At 43.6% G+C, this 21,244-nt stretch overlaps 1 protein-coding gene across 4 annotated transcripts in view; it reads left to right on the top strand.

Annotated features, from left to right (window-relative positions):
- The window catches only part of NMNAT2 (nicotinamide nucleotide adenylyltransferase 2), a 72,772-nt gene extending 51,544 nt beyond the window's left edge, over positions 1-21,228 (top strand). For 3 of the 4 annotated variants that reach the window (XM_083743989.1, XM_083743988.1, XM_083743987.1), the window contains 8 exons: positions 1,634-1,712; positions 5,938-6,064; positions 7,792-7,872; positions 8,460-8,504; positions 10,876-10,952; positions 14,818-14,919; positions 15,415-15,482; positions 17,783-18,270. In XM_083743989.1, the coding sequence (XP_083600115.1) occupies positions 1,634-1,712; positions 5,938-6,064; positions 7,792-7,872; positions 8,460-8,504; positions 10,876-10,952; positions 14,818-14,919; positions 15,415-15,482; positions 17,783-17,885 (682 nt within the window). In that variant the 3' untranslated portion in view covers positions 17,886-18,270. Of the gene's footprint in view, positions 1-1,633; positions 1,713-5,937; positions 6,065-7,791; positions 7,873-8,459; positions 8,505-10,875; positions 10,953-14,817; positions 14,920-15,414; positions 15,483-17,782 lie in introns of all 4 variants that reach the window. The other variant, XM_083743986.1, reaches the window with a different exon arrangement.
- Positions 21,229-21,244: the final 16 nt, after the last annotated feature.

The following is a 21,244-nucleotide window of genomic DNA, read 5'->3' as shown; positions in this document are numbered from 1 at the left end:
GATGCAGGGGTTCCTAGTATCAACACTCCAAGAAGGTCTTGCTTCCTCCATAGGCTACACCTGGGATCTAAGCTGAGATCCAAGCAGAGAGTGCTCTGCCTGCTGCTTTGCATCTTCAGGTCACATAACTCTTTCTCTCTAGTTTGCATCTCAGCAACTCTCACTCTAATCTCTCAAATCTCTGGCTTTATCTGTTGAGGGAGGGAGCTGCCCCATCCATTTGCCATCTCAGGAGGAGTCCCTTGATCCTTTGTTCTTCTTAATGGCCTATCACCTCACCAGGAAGGTAAAGGGACCCCTGACCACCCAACCAGAGTGGCCGACTCTGGGGTTCCGGCGCTCATCTCGCTTTATTGGCCAAGGGAGCAGGCGTACAGCTTCCCGGTCATGTGGCCAGCATGACTAAGCCGCTTCTGGCGAACCAGAGCAGCACACGGAAACGCCGTTTACCTTCCCGCCGGAGCGGTACCTATTTATCTCCATGCACTATGACGTGCTTTCAAACTGCTAGGTTGGCAGAAGCAGGGACAGAGCAATGGGAGTTCACCCTGTTGTGGGGATTTGAACTGCCAACCTTCTCATCGGCAAGCCCAAGAGGCTCAGTGGTTTAGACCACAGCGCTACCCATGTCCCGGTACCAGGAAGTTAGCCTGGCTTAAATAGCTTTTAACACTTGCCTTAATTAAAGGGTTAGAAGTGTTTAGCACACAGCTTAATAAACACGGGTCTGTCTTAATTCACGTTGGCATAATAAACGCAGGTCTGTCATCCAGTCTAACATCTACTGGAACCAGGAATTTAAGGAAGTCTGGCACCCACAAACTCATACAATATAAAAATGAACCCCTTGTTTGAGCAAGTTGGAAATGAACATGATTTAATTACATTCATATAATTATTTCAGTGAAAGGAGAAAGAGAAAAGGTTCCTATAGCAGGAGAGATCAGCCTTCCCTAAACTGGTGACCTCCAGATATTTTGGCCCAGATGATCATTGGCTGTGCTGTCTGAGACTGATGGGAATTGTATTTAAAGGATGGGGTTAAAGGCTAATCACCCTGAACCTGGAAGGGTTGAATGCTGCATGTCTAAGTAACTGGGAAATATATATATTTCACAAAAGTGAAAGGTAAGGAATTTGAAAGCCAGGGCAGTAAAGGCCAAATCAAGGCATAGATTCCTTCTAAAACTCCTGGGACTGTCACCCTCTGATTAATTACTTGACGGGAGTAGAGATGACACCTGAAATTTATGCTGTATTTAATAATCAGCAATAAATTGGAGTGTAGAGACAACAATACAGCTGATTGATATATCCCTGTCTCCCCTGATAAGGTTTTTAAAATTAGTACTGCTGTGTGTGCATCAGATGAATAAGAAGCATTTTAACCACCGTGGAGCCTTGCAGAAGTGGCCAGGCATTTCAGAAACTCCCGAAGCTGCCCGAGTGTGGACCTGATCAGTAATCTGGGTGGAAGACCAGCAGAAATCTCTCGGTCCAACTATAATAAATGAATATTTGCAAACGGACAAGCAGTTTATATATGTGCACTGTGGTATATTAAATTAAAATAACCAATTATCATGATTCGTGATTGTCAAGGCAGACTTTCTTTTCCTTTTCCTCACTGTAGGGTGGACCCCTGGGAATGTTATCAGGATACTTGGCAGACCACCTGCAGTGTACTGGAACATCACCGGGATCTAATGAAAGTGAGTTGATTGCTAAGAAAGATCGTGGCGGCTGGGGGAACCCGGGCAGGTGGCTGAAGAGGCGAGGGGATGTGATTTAAATATAGGCTTAGGTATCGTTGCTTTGCTTTCCATTTTTACTTTAATCACAAATTATTAGTACGTTGAGGTGTTTTTTGTCTGATGTACATATCTAATTTAATTTCACTGCTGCTACTGCTGCAAATTGAATGGATTCCTAGGGAATGTTACATAACTGCATAAACACAGAATGTTTCATTAGAAATAAGAGTTCAGTATCCAGAGAATTTTAGCTTTCTTGTAAAAGAAAGAACTAAAAATAAAGAAGGAAAGTTTCTAGCCCTTGGGTTTGAAAGCACTTGGGAATGCCTGGTGAAATTGTAGTATATTCAGTACTGGCCAAACAAACAAGCCCCGAAACCTTAGTGCTTTGCTATATGTATTCCCTATAAGCATTCAGCTGGCATAAAGGCAGCTATATTGTATTGCAATGGTGGCAGTGAAGCCTCTGATCCTGAGTGGTTGAACCAGCAGAGTTCCACACGTTCAGTTTGGAAAGCAGTTTTAGTAAGTGAAGGAACAGTTGCCGGTGTGGCTGGGATTACGATGTTTACACAAAGGAGTTCTCAGTACTGGGAAAAAATGCCCGGGCACGCTGAAGTACAGGGAACCCAGAGGTAAGGAAGCTGTACAGATGATAAAGAGTAGAAAATTAAGTGACAAAAAAGAGCCCGGCGGAAGGGTAGCTGGTAGCTAAAGGGCACACACATTTTTTGCTAGACTGCTCTTACTGTCACTCGCAAAATGTCAGTGCTTAGGATTTTATTATTTGGCATGCACTAGCAAAGTTGTGAGAGGCAGTTCCCAAAATTACCTTGTTCCAGCCAAATTGGGACACTTTGTAGGAACGCTTCATACTGGGGGAAACCCAGCTCATATTAACAGTTTGGACGTAATGCCAATCCAATCCATGACTAGCACAAACCAGCCAGTGAACAGGTTCCCAGACTGCAGATCGTGACTGGCTTTGTTCAGCATCCTCCCCCTGTACTGCTGCTGCTGTGCTACCCGGGGCTGCACCACGGTTTGGCTTCGTATTATGTCCGTACCTCGCACACTAGGTGTCTCCCAACAGCTCTGAGCACCATTAACAAATTACAACTGCACGACTAAAGTGGTATGATACTCCTCCTTAAAATACCCATGCCAACCTCCCAATGCCATTTCACATGTTTCCAACCATTCATTAATGGCAAAGACTCTGCTCCGGTGTGCTGCTTTAGCTCTTTGAATTCATGCTCAAGAAAATAATTCTAAGCACCTTTATTCTGTTCATCAATCTAGCCCTGGCAAGGAAGTGGGGGAACGGGAGCAGGCAGCCAAGAGTGCCAAGCCCAGTGGCCTTGGGGGGGAATGCGTCAGAGAGGGAGAGGCGCCACATCCAATGCTTCACCTGCCAGGAATCATTTATAAGGGTGCTTTGGGCCTTTTTCAAAATGGTCATCTGCTGCACTTGCAGCCTGCGCACCCATATATAAACAAATGCATTTGCTGTGTAATCTTTGAGCACTTAGAGATTGAGCACTGCACTGGGAGAAGGCAGTCTAGCTGCAAAATGATTTCTTGTATTCAGATCACAGATGAAATTTCCAAAATCCAATTTCAAGTTAGCATTTTGCCCCAAATTGTTGACTTTTAAAAATTGACTTCCTTTCCTTCTTATCCTGTCCTATAATAGAAGAACAGCAGCTACCATGAAATGTATGAAAAGGCTCCCACAACCAATGAGTGCAGCCGATTAACATCCATGAATCCTTATGGAAGAGCTTTGTCTAATCAGTGCCAGATTTACGTATAAGTTAAACAAGCGATAGCTTAGGGTCCCACTCTCTTGGGGGACCAAAAAAAAAAAAATTAAGGAAAAAAACCTGGATGTACATTTCCAAAATATAAGATAAAAAACAAATAAAATAAAACCTAATTAAGCAACAGTGTTTTGTGTTGTGTAGGCTCCTATGATGTAAGTAATGTTATTAATATACTTCTTCGTAATTGTATTTCACTATTAATATACTACTTCTTAATTGTATTTCAGTACAACAATTACTTTGATAAAATACATATTTTGTTATGTGCAAATGGCTTGAGATACCTATTAGGTCCATCAATTACCATATAGCATATATTCAACACAAAAACAGCGACAATTTATTGTTGACAAAGGACAGCACGACATATCAAGGGCCCCATTACCTTCAGTAGCTTAGGCCCTCATCAAACCTAAATCTATCCCTGTGTCTAATATATCAGTTTCCTCTTCCTTAATGTCAAAGGACACACTCTGTGGACTGGGCCAACCTAAGGCATTTTGCCGCCCAACTGCCCGCTGCTCCCCCAATTCCACATACAGAAGTCAGGCAGGCTTACAGTTGAATCGTACTTCATTACTGGCAAGGAGACAGCATCCCCCCCCCCACCTGTGAGCAACAGTCTAGCTTAGGGGGCACAGGAGAGGCCGTGCCTGGGGCACATAGCTCTGTCTTTCAGCACCTCACCTCACCCCCCAACACCTGAGATGACCTCCTTACTCTGCCTAATGGTTGCATCAGTCTTCTGTTTGGAGAGCTGTGGTTTAGTCCTGAGATTCGGTCACACTGCAGTAGTGATTCATGCTCACTCTGCATGATGCTCAGGTGCCATGCTGATCTTTGCATATTGTTTCTGTGTGAAGTTTTTACATTGTGTGACAGGTTTTTCAACACCACTGATGTTGGCAATTCATTTCTAAAGCAGTAGATTCACCTACCATTTTATATGCACAATGCATTGTATCTTCTCTTTCTTCAACTACAAAAAGAAGGAAAGAAAGAATTGAGTGCCCTCTGGTGGCCAAAAGAAAGACTGCTTACTTCAGAATGCATTTTTTAAAAAATTCATTTGGTTTAAGGATTTATTTATTAATTATTTTTTTACAGAGTAGCTGTGCTGACTTCAGTCATGAGGGATCAATACTCCTTCCTTCCCCCTTTTCCCTAGAATCTTCAGGGTCCATCAATGGGTCATAAATTTAACAAGCAAGATTGCATACTTGAGATCTCCCAGCAGTGAAGGCTTAACTAATCTATGTTAAGTGGTCTTGAATGTGGACTTTTGCTTAAGAAATGCCTTGATGTATCAAATCAACATCCATTTTGTTTAATGCTCTTTTTAAGAATACCAGAACTATGTTAATTGTGCTTTACCACGCCTTCCTTGGAGAGGATGTCAAAATCTCGGTACTTTGATCCATCTCTGGTGGGAATGACCAAAAGCACATTTTGGTGGGAGCTCTAGTTGAGATTCCTGCATTGCAGGGCTTGGACTAGATGGCCCTTCATGGTTCCTTCCAACTCTACAATTCTATGATTCTATCATTGTATGAAGGATAGGAGGGTTTTGCAGGTACGTGAGATATTTGGATAGTGATGGAGTGAGCGTTCTAAGTTGAGATGCTCGGATATGCAGGCACCCCTGCAAGGAGAATTGAAGGAGGCACAGACCACCTCCAGCAGATCTCCCACCCTGACTTCTGCTTATGGTTCCACCCCTTGGCAGTCTCTCTTCATCAAGCCTGGGCTGGGCTGCCTGCCTGCCTTTTGCAGCCTGAGATTATGGGTCACTGCTTCTGCTGTCAGTGGTATGATCTTAGGCTGGAAATCCTGCAGCTCCAAAAAAAGACTGGTGCAGAACAAAAAAGCAACCCAGTGCTGAAGACCCTCTTGCCACAAAGATCAAAGATCAATCAAATATCTTGATTGATGAGCTACTGTTTGCTGCTGCTATCCACCTCCCCAGCAGATGCTTTCAGGCATGCAACAAGATTACTATTGAAGTCAGTGGTGATCTAGAGGTCTCCACTGGTTTTATTAGACAGGTCAGAGTCTTGTGAACATTTTTCTTTCTCAAGAACTTGCAAGAGCCCTGAAACTGAAGAAAATGTTTTCAACGACTCAGATTCTTTTGAGCCAGACATGAGGCTGTTCCTCCACTCCTGCCTTTGGGTGGCCAAGGGGGGTGGAGTTGGGCGGATGAAGGTCGTGGGCAGAGACTTGTCAGGAGAGCACTGGCATATTTTGCAGGTCAGAGAAAATAACTAGGTGAGTACAGTCACATAGACATCCCTAAGATTGCCGAGGTATAAGCAATGAATGCATAAATACCAACTGACACTCACCATTTCTTCTAGCGAGTGACTGGTTGCATCCTCTCCAACGTGAACACACCTTCCTTGACCCCAGTGATTGGGCAGCCTCAGAACGAGTCCCCACAGCCTATCTATCAGAACAGCAACCTCTCGAACAAGCCCACCGCAGGTAGGTTCCAGCAGAAGGCAGCCAAGTTCTCTGGAGGTGCTCCAATTTCTGGGGGAACCAGCAAGGGAAATGGGAAACTGCTCAGACTAATGCCTAGAAAGCTCTTGGATCTGTGCTCTTTAGGCACGGGACAAGTAAGTGTGGACGAGCTCTCTTGGGTCGCCTGCAGTTGCTCAATACTAGTTGCACGCAGCTTTGAATCAGGGTCTAAAATTAGATTATTAATTCAAATGATGTCTATACAAAATAAACGAAGGCTACAATGCTACACACAATTTACTGAGAAGTTAATCCTGTTGAATTTAGGACTTACCTATGAGTAAACATGCATAGGATAAGACTCTACATTGCTTGCAAATGTATGTAGAAAAGTCCCAGCATATTTTTTTAATGAAAGAGGAGGCATGGGAGATTGGGGTTTTGAGTAAATGAGCAACAAGCTGGAGGGATGCTTAGCTATTTCCCACCAGCCATTTTTCTGCTCCCCAGCTGCTTTCCACCCTGCAGAGTTCCAAATGCACAATCCTCCATGTAGCCTTGTAGCTGGGATCCCAGGAACTTCGGAGAGGAATTTCTGAGAGCAATTTTGTTCAGGAAAAGGACTGGTGGAGAAAGGGGCATGGAAATGTGTCCTTTCAATGGCTGGGCCCCAGAGAAGAGGCACACTTGGAGGAGAAAACAATTTATTGCGTGCTCAGGTGGGATGCAAGTAGCACAAACCATACAAATACATGAGAAAGCAAACAATTATAACTTCATAAACCCACAGAAAGATTCAAAACATCCAGTCGTAGCATTCTCTCTCATAGCATGCATGATCTTTTAAGGCACTTTGTATATATCACCCCATCTCTGGGCATGCGCCCTGTGATCAGGCAGTCTTCTGCATACTCCCTACATGACCAATGCGTGGACACTTGCCCATATCTCAATCCATGTCTGACATTCCCTTCTTGTAAATGGGCATTTCCCATCCATAATTTAATTGCCATTGTTTATGCTTCTCATTTTGCCTCAAGAACTAGATATTTGTTTTGCTCAGCCAGCTCATCCTGTAGCCAAAACCACATCATTAGCCTGTCATTTTCTGCTGTCTCTACAATTCAAGCCAAGAGGGCAATTCTCAATTAAAGGTATTTTGTTTTGTTTTATTTTATTTTCAATATAGATCTTTTCTTCAGCTACATATACACATACAGCCATTCCTCAGCTTATGAAGGTTGTTCTTCATTCTTCATTTAAAAAAGAAAAACACTTACTAGGTTTTAGTTCTATATATTTTATGTGAAGCATGTAGTTTGTTCATCAGCCTGGAATCCAGTGTGGACTTTATGTAGAAGTAACTTTTGCTTAAATCAGTGTAATTTGCTTTCCAGGAGAGGACTGGGTTGCAAAGCAGCAACATTGCATATCTGCAGTTACTCAGGCTTAAACCTCATTCTGCTCTTTTTTACTCAAATGTAATAAGCATTTTTCACTCTGTGATACAGTGCAAGGAAAGAAATGTGGCGATGAAAAAAAACTAAGTTTGGCTAAAACCCTCATAGACAAACAGTGATTTCAAAGGTTTGAAAAGGTGCAAAAAAACTGGTTGTTTCCAAAGGTGATAAAGCCGTTGAATTGAGGCAAATATTGTTTCCTTTTGAATCACAAGTCTGCTGTCGCCCTGTATTAGCTGCTGAGCTCTCTCTCTCTTTCTGTCTGATTTCCCTCCTTGCCTTTTTCAGCAAAGTTTTTGGGGAAGGTGGGCGAAAGCCTGAGCAGGATTTGCTGTGTTCGTCCACCGATGGAGCGTTTCACCTTTGTGGGTATGTTCCAGAAATGCAACCGATTACAGTTGTGACCTGTTATTGAGAAATATATTATTCTTGCCTGGTTCTCATTTCACCCAGCTCTGTTCTTCATCCTGCCCGCCCCCCCCCCCAATCAACATAGCAGTGAGCGGGTTTGCACCAAAGTGCAGCAGATGACAAGAGCCTTTTGTGGTAATGGCAGTGCCTGTCACAGCACATTCCTGATTTTAGACTAGAGATCTTTCCTGGAAGTCATACAACCTGTCCTGGTGCTTGAGCATCTGGTTGAACATCTACACACTGGTTGAAATTTTGCTCAAGATAGATGAAATTCCCTTTATATGCTTCAAAACATTCAAACAAATCAGAATAGTTACTCTAAACAACCTTGCTTTAATTAAGGTTGTTCTAAACAAACTTGCTTGAGTTGAGATTCCTGCATTGCAGGAGGTTGGACTAGATGACCCTCGGGTCCCTTCCAGCTCTGTGGGTCTGTGATTCTAATCAGTGCTCTGAATTCATGGACAGAATCTCCCTTCTTGCTGGTCTTCTGTGAAATCTTCACCCTGACACATATTTTTTTCTTTTGTTTGTTTCTCTAGATGAAAACGCAAATTTGGGAACAGTGATGAGATATGAAGAGATTGGTAAGTAAACATTATCCATGGGCCAAAATGGGTACCATTTCCAAGTGGGGGGGGGGCTGCTCTCTTCACCAGCAGGGTGAAGCCAAGTGATGAAGATACTCAAGGATAAAACTGCTTGTGATTTGAGAATAAGAATGGGGGATAAATTTCTTCTGTTCCCACTTGAATGTGGGCTTTTCTAATTTCCACTTATCCTTCAAATTCCACAGTTCTCTCATTGTTTCAGTGCAGTTCTTTATTTAAATAATGTGTACAAAATGCCCGTATCTGTAGAAATAATGTACAAAAAATGCACATATTAATGGAAATGATATACAAAAAATGCATCAGGCATGGTTCACCTAAGGAACCCCCCAGTGTGAGCCCTGCAGAAGGGCTTCTGCTTGTGAACTGGGACTCGGAAGGGGGCTTGGAAGAACCCCCAGAGAAGCGCCCAGGGGAGAGGAGGCGGGTCGTGTTCCTCCTGGCAAGCTGTTAGGCTATCACCATCATAACATCTATTAGCACAGCGTTGAATTCCACCCATTATATTGGGGGGGGGGAATTAGAAAGGGCCCTCCTTGAACAGCATGTTCTTCAACTCAGTCAAATTGTGCAAACGCTCTTAATACCAAATTAACTGCGTACAACTGAACTTAGATAAAATTATTATTATTATTTATTAAATTTCTATATCACCCATCATCTGAAGATCAGAGGGCAGTTTACAATGTAAAAACACAAAAATACATACCATAATAACAAACAAAAACAACACCCCCCCCACTGTTTAAAAGGCCATAGATTATTTAATTAACTAAAGGCCTGAGAGAAGCAGAATGTTTTTGCCTGACAGTGAAAGATATGTCACCAAGGGACCAGGTGAGCCTCCTTGGAGCAGCCAAATGCATGAGAGAATTCACATCAGATTAGACAGCACAGGAACACCAAGCGCAACAGACAAGTGGCGCTGGGTGTAATTCTGCAAGCCGACCCTGCTATTAGTAAGGCTGAGGCAGCTGCCTCAGATGGTTTGTGGTAATACAGGGTGCAGTAACAGTACTAGCCACCCACCTTTCCCCCTGAGTCCCCTAAGATAGACGGCTGTCCTGTTGTCAGTGTTGAAGTCGGATTCAACTGCTGGTCCAGTCAGATTCTGTCTATAGAACTGGCGGTGGAATCTTGTCCCTCAGGCATCAAAATGTCCTGGGCTGGCCACCTGCTGCTGATGGTCTGCACAATGTGCATTGACAATCCCAGATTAATTTCATGAATTACTGAAAATAAATGTGCATTCCCCTACTTTTTGAACAAATACTGGAGAATGCTGGTAATTGCCTTAAAATGACTGACAACATTCATGGGTGTAGCTCTTGAGTTTTGAACTGTTCACAGAATTTGGCATTGATTCCTAATAGCTACAGGTTGCCATAGAAAATCCCACAGAGACATAATTTGGAAGACCCAGAGTAACAGGAGTCTTAAGTCTTATTGTTTTGCTCTGGTGGCTAAATTGGCAACGTGGAGGGAGAAATTTCCGTTCTCATCAAGCCCTGGAAGAGGAAGGGTTACATTTGCTTTAAATTCCAAAGATTCTTTTTCCACGATGATCCAGTTCAGGGCCTGGGAACAGATATAATCAGAATCATGCTGATTTAGTCAAAGAAGCGAAAACTCATGATTAAGTACTAGCTACTTGGTGCAAAAATAAAATGAACTCGGATGTGGCTTGCATTATAGGACATTCCCACAGGAGTCCCTGGTTAAGTAGTGACTAATTTTGATTCTTCATTATTTTCAGAGAATGGTTATGGTAGTTTCAATAACTCATGATCTCAAAGCACTTTGTAAACAGTTATCCTTTAGTTTTAAATAATTTTAGTATACAATTATACAAAATGGATACTGCAGTTTTTAACAGCATAGCATGCTACACAAAAGAACTCTTGCATGTTTTATCAATTTGAAGCTGTAGGGAACATTTCAGGAAATATGTTTCTCTCTTGAGCTGAGGCGAACTTTCAGTAGGAATACTTCTTTTGTTCCATAAATGGGCCTGGAAGTAATTTCTGTCCAAGCAAAATACATCCTTCCTGAAGTGGGCAATATGCCCAGCCGGCTTTGCCAAACACTTGCTCCCTGCATCACTCCAGAAGTAGTTCACAAAATGGTCCAAGAGACAGATATGGCAACACTGTGTTCATACAAGACATTTTTACATGTGTGCATGAGTAGTAGATAACTTGCAAGCAGTAGCCCACTTCTGAAAACAGAATCCAAGCCACAACTTTGTGTCGAAGCCTCTTTTTGGCTCCCTTCTTCAGGCCCCTCTCTCTCCCTTTCCAGGCCTTTGAGTCTGTGTATCTGAATATCTGTGTACCTTTTTCTCCAGAGCTCCGAATCTTGCTGCTGTGTGGAAGTGACTTGCTGGAGTCCTTCTGCATTCCAGGCCTATGGAATGAAGCTGACGTGAGTTGTTACTGGAAACATGGGTGAAGCTGTGCTCTGTTGTTATTGTGGGGTTTTCTCCCCACTGCCTGCCTCCTGATCATTCACTCGCTCCATTTTCACACATACCAGTGGCCATTCATTCATCATCATGTTCTCACCTAGGATTCTTGCTTTTAGTTTCTTAGGTGGTGGGAAATCACAGACCATCTGTTTGCTTCTACGTTTCACTCCAGTGTGCATGGCATCTCCACAGCTAGCTCCAACAAAGGCAGAGGGGCTGAATGCGGGGGGGGGGGGTACGAATGCAAGGGGGGGTACTCCTCTTGGACAGCTTGTCTTGCAAACCAGGGTGCCGCTTCAAATCTCACTGGAGTTGTGCAGATGCACAGCAAGGTCATGAATCTCATTAAATGGCAAGCACACAGCACCTGCTGCCTCATAGCACAGGAAGCCATGTGTACTCAGATTTATTGTTCATTTTGAACTATCTCCAAGCAAGGCACAGAGTAAGATGGGGGGGGGGGCATGTGATGCCCCAGTCCCAAGAAGGTTGCAGTCTAAGTATAATCAGTTTTGCTTTATGGACCATTCTTGAGGACTCTTCTCTCTTCACCTTGGGCTTCTTTCCGTGCCTCTTTCACAGCGTGAGACTAGGTGGTTCTGCCACTCAGCAAGGCTGTTGATCACAAGAGTGTACATGTGGGTGGTTTTGAAAGGCTCCATCACAAACTGCTGCATTGAAAAAGAGAGGTTCACAGAATTTTAGCCCTAAATTTAGCCTATGGGCCAATAGAGCCTTACAGACCCTAATATGGCTAGAAATGTTTCCGTGACACTGCAAGAAATAAGGATTATTTAAAAACTGAAGTCAGCCTGTTGCTGCGAGCTTAATAATAGCCACAGCAGAACCCTTGTGCTTCACAGGGAGGGCTAGACTCAACCCCTGGCGGTCTGAAAGGAGCTCGGAATACCTCTGAGATCCACATTCAGGGCCCTCCAGCCTGGTGCTTTATCATGAGGGTATTCTGCCACATGTTCCTGGGACAATAATGGTGAATTTATTCTGTTTTAGTTTGTTCTGCAATGCTTCCCCAGTGCTTCCACATTATTACTATCTGAAGGGACCGCCCTGCAACAAAGGCAGAGCAAAAATAAACCAGAATGTATGTGGTATTATAAAGTTACAGGATTTCAACAATACGTTACAAGCTATGCACTAATTAAAATGTTTTTTTTGGGGGGGGGCTATTGGGTTGTTTTATTTTTATTTGGTATTTTGTGGTTTTATATCTTGATTTTATTTTGTGAACTGCCCTGAGACCCTCGGGTATAGGGTGGTATATAAATCCTATAATAATAATAATAATAATAATAATAATAATAATAATAATAATAATAATAATAATAATATTGCAATAATCAAGCTGTGTGAGAGCCCCAAAACGTTTGCAGGCAAAAAAGTGGGGTCTCCTGTGACCACCCAAATAGCATCATGAGCATAAATACACAATAAAAAGGGAGTGTGGAGGAGTGCTCAGTTGCACAGGCCACCCAACACATCTAGCTAGGACAGCAAATGCTGTCATTCCCTACCCCCACCCCTCAGTCAAAATGCATAATACCCAAAGTTGTCAAGTTGTTAGGGGCATCAGTCATGAAATCTGTAAGCCCCTCTCACTGGCAATAGCAATGCTGTTGGCATCCATTTGTGCGCCTCCAGAGGTGAAGTCCACCTGCTGCATTAGCAGCACCCAAGTGACCTGCAAGCTTGGGCAGTGTGTGCGGTGGTCCTGGGATGCCCAAATGACAAGACCACTCTCTCAGCCTTGCTGATGTGGGCCAAAGGAAAGCGGAGCAAGACGTTTGGCACCAGCTTGGCTGACAGGAGTTGCCAGAAGGAGGCGCACAAGTCTGTCAACCCCACCTGCCCCTCACTTCCCTCTGCAGCACTGCAGAAACCACCTTCTTGACTGCTGGACCCCACTTGCTTAATCTGCCACAGCCTGTCTTCACATGCCGGGGAAGTTGCTAACACACCGAGGGTTTGTGATGGGTTTGAGACCCATCCTCCACCCTCAGCTGTGTCCACAGTTGCAAGCTGACAGCTTCTAGGAGCCACACAGGTGAGAGCTGAGTGCAGGGTGAACAAACCACCCCAGAAGGAGCACAATGTGTCCCCCCCCCCCGCACAGGTACTACCCCTCCCCCAACACCCCAAACAATTTTGACACCTAAAATCAGGTGCTGCTTGGAAGGACAAATAATAAGAACAAGAGAGGATCTGGGAAAAGTCACAGGAGACCATAGTTAGTGTGCCAACCTCAAAGCTGGCGAGAGAGAGAAATCTCTATTTCCTTTTAAGTTATTTTGCCTTTCATTACACTTCTTTTGATAAGCAAAGAGCAAGGCTGCTTCCCAAGGTTGTGGGGGTAGTAGAGGACATTGGACCCAGAGGATGGATGCATTCCAGGCTAAGTCCAGTCTCTTCCCATCTTGATTCCCTTCACTGCCCCAGTGAGATAACAGCCTGGAGTGGCTTGAGGGCATTGAGCAGGCAGGCTCCAGGCAGCTGGAGCACAACGCTTTGGGCTGGGGAGGGGGGAGGGGGCTGTCCCCTGCACATTTCTTTCTTACGAGGGAATGGGGGTTTTCATCATTGGCAACCCCCCTTTTCCTTTCCAATCCTGACTGAGCCCCCAACTTTCGCCCCTTCCCTTTGCATGCAAACGCCCTACGAGATGGAGAGACAGAGACATGCTTTTTGTCTTTTTGGGTTTCCCTCTCCCTTTCGCATATGTATTCACAGCCTGCTATGCTAGGAAGCATAGGAAGTCGGAGGCTTGTATTCCTGGAGGGCAGAGGTTTCCCAGGATTGGAAGACAAAGAGAGCAAGGAAAAAAACGCTGAGGCAAAGCAGGTCTGGTTTCTCTTAGAGGAGTGTCTGAAGACAGGAAGCAAGATTAAAGCTCAGGGATAAGCCTGTTAGAGTGATAAGGGGAAAGAGTCCCTCTTTTTGAGAAAAACTCAGTTTCCTTAAGGAAATTCTGCTCACTTGCCTTGCTGCTCTATTTTCTGGAAACAGATTACAGACCAGGGTTACCTCTAGCATTAATGTGCCAATCAAAGCCATTCCTTCCTCTTTCAGCCTTTCCTGATCCAGCAGAACCTGAATAAATAAAGCAGAACCTGAATTTGGGCTGCACCCACTCAGTGCTTTTTTTATTTAAAAAAATGTTTAGGAGTACTTTCATTTTCCTACTCATATTGAAATACTGCCCCTCAATGAGGCCACACTTAGATTCACAAAATGTGTAGGGGTGTGCGTACCCCTGCGCCCCCCCAGAAAAAGCACTGCACCCACTGTACATACTGCCTGTCACCCACGGGTGCCTGTAATTTCACACATGCTCAGCATGCTGTAACAGTGTCTGTTGCTGAGTAGTGCAACGCCAGTGCTTTCTCTTCTGAGTGCTGCCTTTGGTATATAAAAGCCAGGATTTTTCACACTGACGTCTCACACGCCCCTGGCAAGGTGGAGGTTATGCTGATTAATTTCGTTTATGAATCACTTCCTATGAAGCATCCCAAAGTGATTTCAAAATACAATAAAAACACATTTAAAACAGTTGCATATATAAAAGCAATTTCAAATCCAGTACAGATACTGACTGGAATAAAAACAACAACAACAAATTAGAAGGCTTGTTGAAAGAGGGAGGTCTTCCACAAGTGCTGAAAATGCAATAGAGATGGTGCTTGTCTCTAGTTGCAAATCAGGAACCCAAGAGATTATTCAAGTTTTCAGGAATATAAACATGATTCCCCACCCCCACACCCCACTCACTCCACAGTTGTAATGCATGTTCCTTTTGCTTCACAACAGATGGAGGTGATAGTTGGGGACTTTGGCATTGTTGTTGTGCCACGAGATGGAACTGACACAGACCGGATCATGAACCACTCCTCAATACTCCGGAAGTACAAAGTAAGTCCTTTTGTAAATATGCATTGATAAATCAATGTTTTTCAAGGAGTTCATAATACCTCTCCTGGAGTATTCATTTTTTACTTGCCTTCATTGACTGAAGCCTGCTTGCCTTTCTGTCTCATCTGGGACATCTCTTGAGTCAGACTACTGATTAAGCGTGTGAGCTCCCTTCAGCTCTGCCAATTCCTGGAAGCACCTCTACTTTCAACAATCAGGTGTGAGAATTGCCTGTCCTGAGTTAGCCCAGCAAGAAGAACTAAAGTGAATTTGCTAAGGATACTGTTTAACTTTTGTCTCCTGCCTCGGCGCAATTTGTTTCTTAATTAAAATTGTCTTTATTTAAAATAATTTCTACTGTGGGGATGCCAAAATGGAAAAGGTCTTGCCTTCGTGCTCACCTCAGACAGAGATGAACATTTTAGGGCAGAGCATCACCTGATCATCTTGTGGGAAAGGGCTCCTGTCAATGTTCTTTCTATGTTTCCTCCACAGAACAATATCCTGGTTGTGAAAGATGATGTGAACCACCCCATGGCCATTGTCAGTTCAACTAAGAGCAGGTGCGTCAAGAAAGGGACTCTGGGTGGGGGAAGGGCAAAAATGTTGCTCAGACTGTTGGGAGCCTTTTGGTTTCTGCCAACAAATATTTCTGCAGGTGTTTGATTGCAGAGCCAACAATGTTTACTAGCAGTTCAGAAAATGGTGGCTAAGGATTGGTTTTCCCTCTTCCTCACCTCCTCCATTCCTCAACAGGGACTGCAGTCTTTGATGTAAAGTACCCCGTTGACCATGAATGTTCCTGAGCAGTCCATTCCTCCTCTTTCTCGGCTGCTATGTCAGTTGCTAACATGACAATCCATATTACACACAGAGAGAGAGGTCAGTGTGAAGGTTTACCAGGGTTATGTTGTTAAGGTAATCGGAAAATAGAATCTAGACCACATGAGATAAAGATATAATTCAATTATATTAATTATAAGGGCAATACAAATAATTCAAGACTACCACACAATTCAAAACAAATGCCTGCAAGACTTCAAAGGTAAAAAAGGTAAAGGACCAATGGTTAAGTCCAGTCAAAGGCGACTATGGGGTTGCAGCGCTCGTCTTGCTTTCAGGCGGAGGGAGCCAGCATTTGTCCACAGACAGCATTCCGAGTCATGACTAAACCGCTTCTGGTGCAATTGGACACTGTGACGGAAGCCAGAGCGCATGGAAACACTGTTTACCTTCCCGCCACAGTGGCACCTATTTATTTACTCGCACTGGTATTCTTTTGAACTGCTAGGCTGGCAGGAGCTGGGACAGAGCAATGGGAGCTCACCCCGTAGCGGGAATTCAAACCGCCGACCTTCTGATCAGCAAGTCCAAGAGGCTCAGTGGTTTAGACCACAGTGCCGCAAGACTTCAACTACAACAGGGGACATAATTATCAGTCAACAGTGACTTTTGGCACCTGAGCTTACACTTTCCTTAAAAGGGGATGACCAGTCCTGTAATCTTCAGATTGAAGTGAGTCTTGGACCTTTTCCAGTCAGTCCAAGTCAAAGCTTTCACAGTGGAACACCAGTGGAAAACCATCTTTCCATCTGATGTCCAGGGAGTTCTTCAAAGCAATGGACAGATCTGGAGCTAATTGTGCTGGATTGTTGTCTCTCACATTAGTGACCTCATGGTACCCTTGCATTATTTCTTTAGCTATATGCTATATGCTATAGAATGTATTTGTAAGCATCTGGGTGAAAAGAGTAAAGATATGGAACAAAGTAACAATCTTTAGCTTATTTCTTTTACACACTTCACCATACAACTTGAATACTCCCTATCCCACATTGTATTCTTGAACTTTATGTCATGTATATAGGACTTCATTTTAAGATTTCACCCAGATAATGACAACTCTCTCTTAGTTTAGCTCATATTCTGACTTGCTGACATGTGATCAAGACATGACCTGCATGTCCCATATTTTGTATGAAGCTTCACAGAGATTCAGAGCAAATCATGACAGACCAGTTTGACCAGGCTTACATGACCCTGAGATTGTGATTCTTTAACCTGAGATTCTTTAACCTTCTTCACTTTGCTCTTCTTACAATCCTATCCTCACCCCCTCTCTAGCTTGCTGCAAACCCACAGGAGCTCTGTTTGCTGGAGAGTGGGTGACACTATCCAGATAGGAGAGGCTGTGGAGCCATGAAGAGAAGAGTCACGCTCTGCAGTTTTGCAACCTTAACTGCCCTAGAATATGCAGCCAAACTAATTAGCAGATTACAGAATTGAAAGTTCTGTTGAGAAATCCAGCATGGTAATTTTTGCAGAATTCTGCAGCCCTTTCAATGGCATGGGCAAATGAAATAATTTGTCAGAACTCTAGTAGTAGAATATTATCTGACTTTTCCATGTTTATTTCCATGAGTGTCAAAGAAATCTTAGCACAGACCGTTTTGTAAACTGTTCTGAGACTAAAGATTGCATAGTGTTGGGCTGCGTGTTTGAATGCAGTTTAACCTTGGAACTGCTGTTTGTATAGACCAGCTCTTATTTGTGTAAAGAAAAGAAAATGGGCCTTGAAAACTCCCCTTTCCTTTTCTGTTCAGTGGAAGACACCTGTCTGGGGTTAGTTCAAGAGACGTCTTGGATATCATAAGCAGGGTGGCTGAGATAAGGGGACAGATCTGCTTTCTCTCCTACCTACCTCTCCTCCAGTCCCATTCCCCACATTAGTGCTCCCACTGGCAAAGTCTACAAGCCCCCAGCCTCAGGAACTATGCTCCATCCAACCAAATAGGCAGGGTAGCCTGTGCAGCTGTCCATCTTCTCAACTGACCGCCTCCCTCTGCCTCTGTTTCTCCCACAGACTGGCTCTTCAGCATGGTGATGGTCATGTGGTGGATTACTTGTGTCAGCCAGTCATTGATTACATCCTCAAGAGTCAGCTGTACCTGAATGCCTCTGGCTAAAGCTCCCTCGGAGTTGCACCATGGCAGCCCTATTACTCCACTCTCCTACGGTTGTTCATCACAATTCTCTCTTTCTCACTCTCTCATTTCTTTCTCATTGCCTCTTGTGTGCATCTGCCTGTTTCACTCTGATGTCCCACCACCACTACCAAATGCCGGGAAGCGCTGCATACAACAACCAGCCGAGTGCACACTCCATCCAGTAATCTTCCCCCTTCTAGTCAGGAGAGAAAATGGAAGAGAGGATCAGATGCCACGTGCCTCAGGGGGACAGCTTTGGGGTCTACCTTCCCAGCATGCGTTATTAGGGGATGGAACATTGCATACCTTTCTAGCACACCTTGGAAGCCAGGAAGGTATTTTCATAATACATCAGCTAAATAAATTTCAGTGGGCCTTTTTATTTTTAATGCAGGGTTTTTTCCATTCCCTCTGTTTTTGGCTTTCTAAAAAATTGCTGTGATCCATTCAAATTAGAATGTGGTTGGCAGAAGGAGATTCTGACCCACTTGGTACAAAGCCCAGACTTTTTAGGTCAAGCATGGAAGATTTAGCTTGAAAAAGAAAGAAAAAGAAAAGAAACTGCCCAAATTCTGGATTGTGTTATCTGAAGGAGGGGAATTGCTGGGGAAAGGATGAAAGAATGGCAGGGAGGCAGAATTTCCCTTTGTAAATAGATGCTTGTTTCTAAGGGCAGGGAATTTAAATGGGTTTCCTGTTGTGCTTTAATCCCTTTTTAAAAAGGAGCACTCCCTAGAGTAGAGTAGTGACACAGAGCACACCTGCCTGGGATGCTGCAAGTAAGTAACCCACCTTGCTTGCTCATGGAATGCCTTCAATCATTTGTCCCAGATTGGCTGTGTCCTCTTGGTTTAAAGTGTTTAATTTTCTGCAGAAGCTCATTTGGCTTTTCATCACTTGTGGTGTCCACTGCACCCTTGCTAGTGTGATTAGTTCAGGCTCGTTCATTCGCAGCTGTTTCCCTCTGTCAACATGCCTGCCTCTTTCAGCCTGGGGGGGGGGGCAACTGCAGGAAGAGGCACTCTCCCCCTCACTCAGGCAATGCCCTCCCCCAAACCTCAAGGAAATACCAGCAGCTGCACTCGATTTAGTTCTCAAAACAAGTAGCCAGTTGTGATTGTGTTATAGCTAGTGAGAGGAATCAGTGAATGTCTGTCAGAGAGGAAGAAATGCAATATGGTTCTTCAGAAATAATGTGTCACAACCAAACCATGAGTTGCACTTCCTCACTTGGCCCCACTAAACAGAGTTAGAGAAATGTGTCAAATGCCTGAGGTGTTGTGTGTATTTGCTTGATCTGGGGAAGTATTCACACATGTGATCCTCCATCAGGGACTCTAGAGTGGCATAGCCTCAGGAAGGCTGTCCATGTGAGATTTCTACAAGCCTAGATCAGCTATTCTTGGCTGGAGTGAAAGCAATGCATACTTCATTCTGAGCTCTTGCCTGGCTACATCTTTCTCACTGGACTTATAGGTGACCATCTGCACTGAATACAGGAAGTGTCCCTGGAAAAATCAGTATTTAGAATCTCTGGCTGCTTCCACGTTGGTGTCCTTGAGTGCTAATGCAAACTACAACCAGAATTGTAATTGTCTTTCCACACTATTGGGGATATTTCGCTTTTCTTTTGCTTGTTCTGCTGTGTGACATGCCTGCTCTGGATGAGGAAGAAGGTCCAAATAACCTGTGCAGTTATTTGGGGGGGGGGGGGGAATCCAGTTGTTGTTGTTTTAAACAAAGAGTCATTTATTTAGTACTAAGCACTTACTCATTTGAGTGTGATTGTCCATTATTACTAACAAAATGTCAAATAACCAAGTATTTAATGTTTCCTTTGTATTGAAAGTGTTGAATCGGGGAAAAACTCCTTGTGGTGATGAGTGGAAAGGTTTCTGTCTTCTTTTCCTTTAGTAATTTATTGTTAGAGTACTAAAACATTTTTTTTTTAATTTAAGCAGTATTTTGCTACTATTTTAATATTATATATCCAGAAAAGCATTTTAGTGCTATTTTAAATATTGATGAAAAATACTGTCTGATTTATAAAATGGTGCCCACCACAAAGATTATCATGAATGATAAACTTGCTTGCTCAATATATCACTGCTCGCATCAAAACCACATATCTTTTTTTTTAAAAAGAGGATAAGAATAGTGCTAAGGGCATCCATGTTTTCAAGAAGATAAAACTTTCTGCTATTAGAAAAAAAGATGAAGGAAACACTGAGAAAACAAAGAAGGGTTATAAATGGAAGATGTCATGTGGACTCGTAAAATGTGAGTGAATGGGGCATGGGGATTCCACCCTAAATACCTCAATCCCTCATTTTCTGTTGCACGTTCTTAGGCAGCTGCTACCCCTAAAAGCGTTTGGCAGCCAGAGAAGATGGTGGCACACAGGGATGAGATTTGTGTCACAACCTGGCATTATAGTACCACACCCCAAAGCATTCACTACCCCTTAGACACTCACTGCTGTCACAGGCAGATGTACAGAAGAGACCGTCTCTTTGATGAGATTTTTTCTACTCACAGAAGGCTTAGAAATCCTACATGACTCTAGATAAGTAGCTATTGCTGTCCTGTTCCGCGTTACCAACTACTATTTCCAAAGCACTCTCTCTTTCACATGCCTCCGTTTTAAGAGCAGCCACAACCTCTTGCTGGAACCCACGTACATCTCAATGCTAAGCTGCAGAGTGCAAAGCCAAGAACGTATCTGACAGTCTGTATTTGTCTCTGTGTGTGAGAGAGTGAAAGGCAGAAATTGTGGCCTTCCAGAAAGTTTTGAAGGACACTTTTGTGGGGAGGATTAAGAAAATGAGGTTAGCAAAGAAAATAGAGGGATGAATTCTCCATACTCTGGAACAAAAGATGGGTTATTCTGGCCACTTTCCAGTTTCATCCAGTTTAGGACAGCATGCCTTAGGAACATAGCATTGTGGTTCAGATGATGTATATAATGTCTTATTTGTCTTATCTTTGCCTTCATGTGCTCAGTTATGCTTATGGTTAGGGGGGAGGGGAGAGAGAGCAGGGCGGAGCATAAATCTGGATGATGCTGATGGGATTGGTTTGGAAAGAGTTGGCAAAAGTGTCAGGCTTTGACCCACACATCAGAGGAGTGGGTTTTCATTGCAGGGTGGGGATGGGGGGGGGGAAGAGGGAGGGAAGGTGACTGTTTTACATTACTTGCAATTTTAAACCGTAAAATTCGCTTTGTTTTAAAAAAAAAGTTTTAAAAGGAAAAAAAAAGATTTGAATATGCTAGAGTTAGGTCATTGTTGCTAAAATGGTCATGGCCAAAAACAAAACAAAATGTTTAAAAGGATGTA

The sequence above is a fragment of the Podarcis gaigeae genome (genome assembly GCF_964106915.1).
Source record: "Podarcis gaigeae genome assembly, chromosome: 6".
In the NCBI taxonomy this organism is placed as follows: domain Eukaryota; kingdom Metazoa; phylum Chordata; class Lepidosauria; order Squamata; family Lacertidae; genus Podarcis; species Podarcis gaigeae.
Note: the sequence above shows the minus strand (reverse complement) of the source record. Positions and strands in the feature narration are given on the sequence as shown.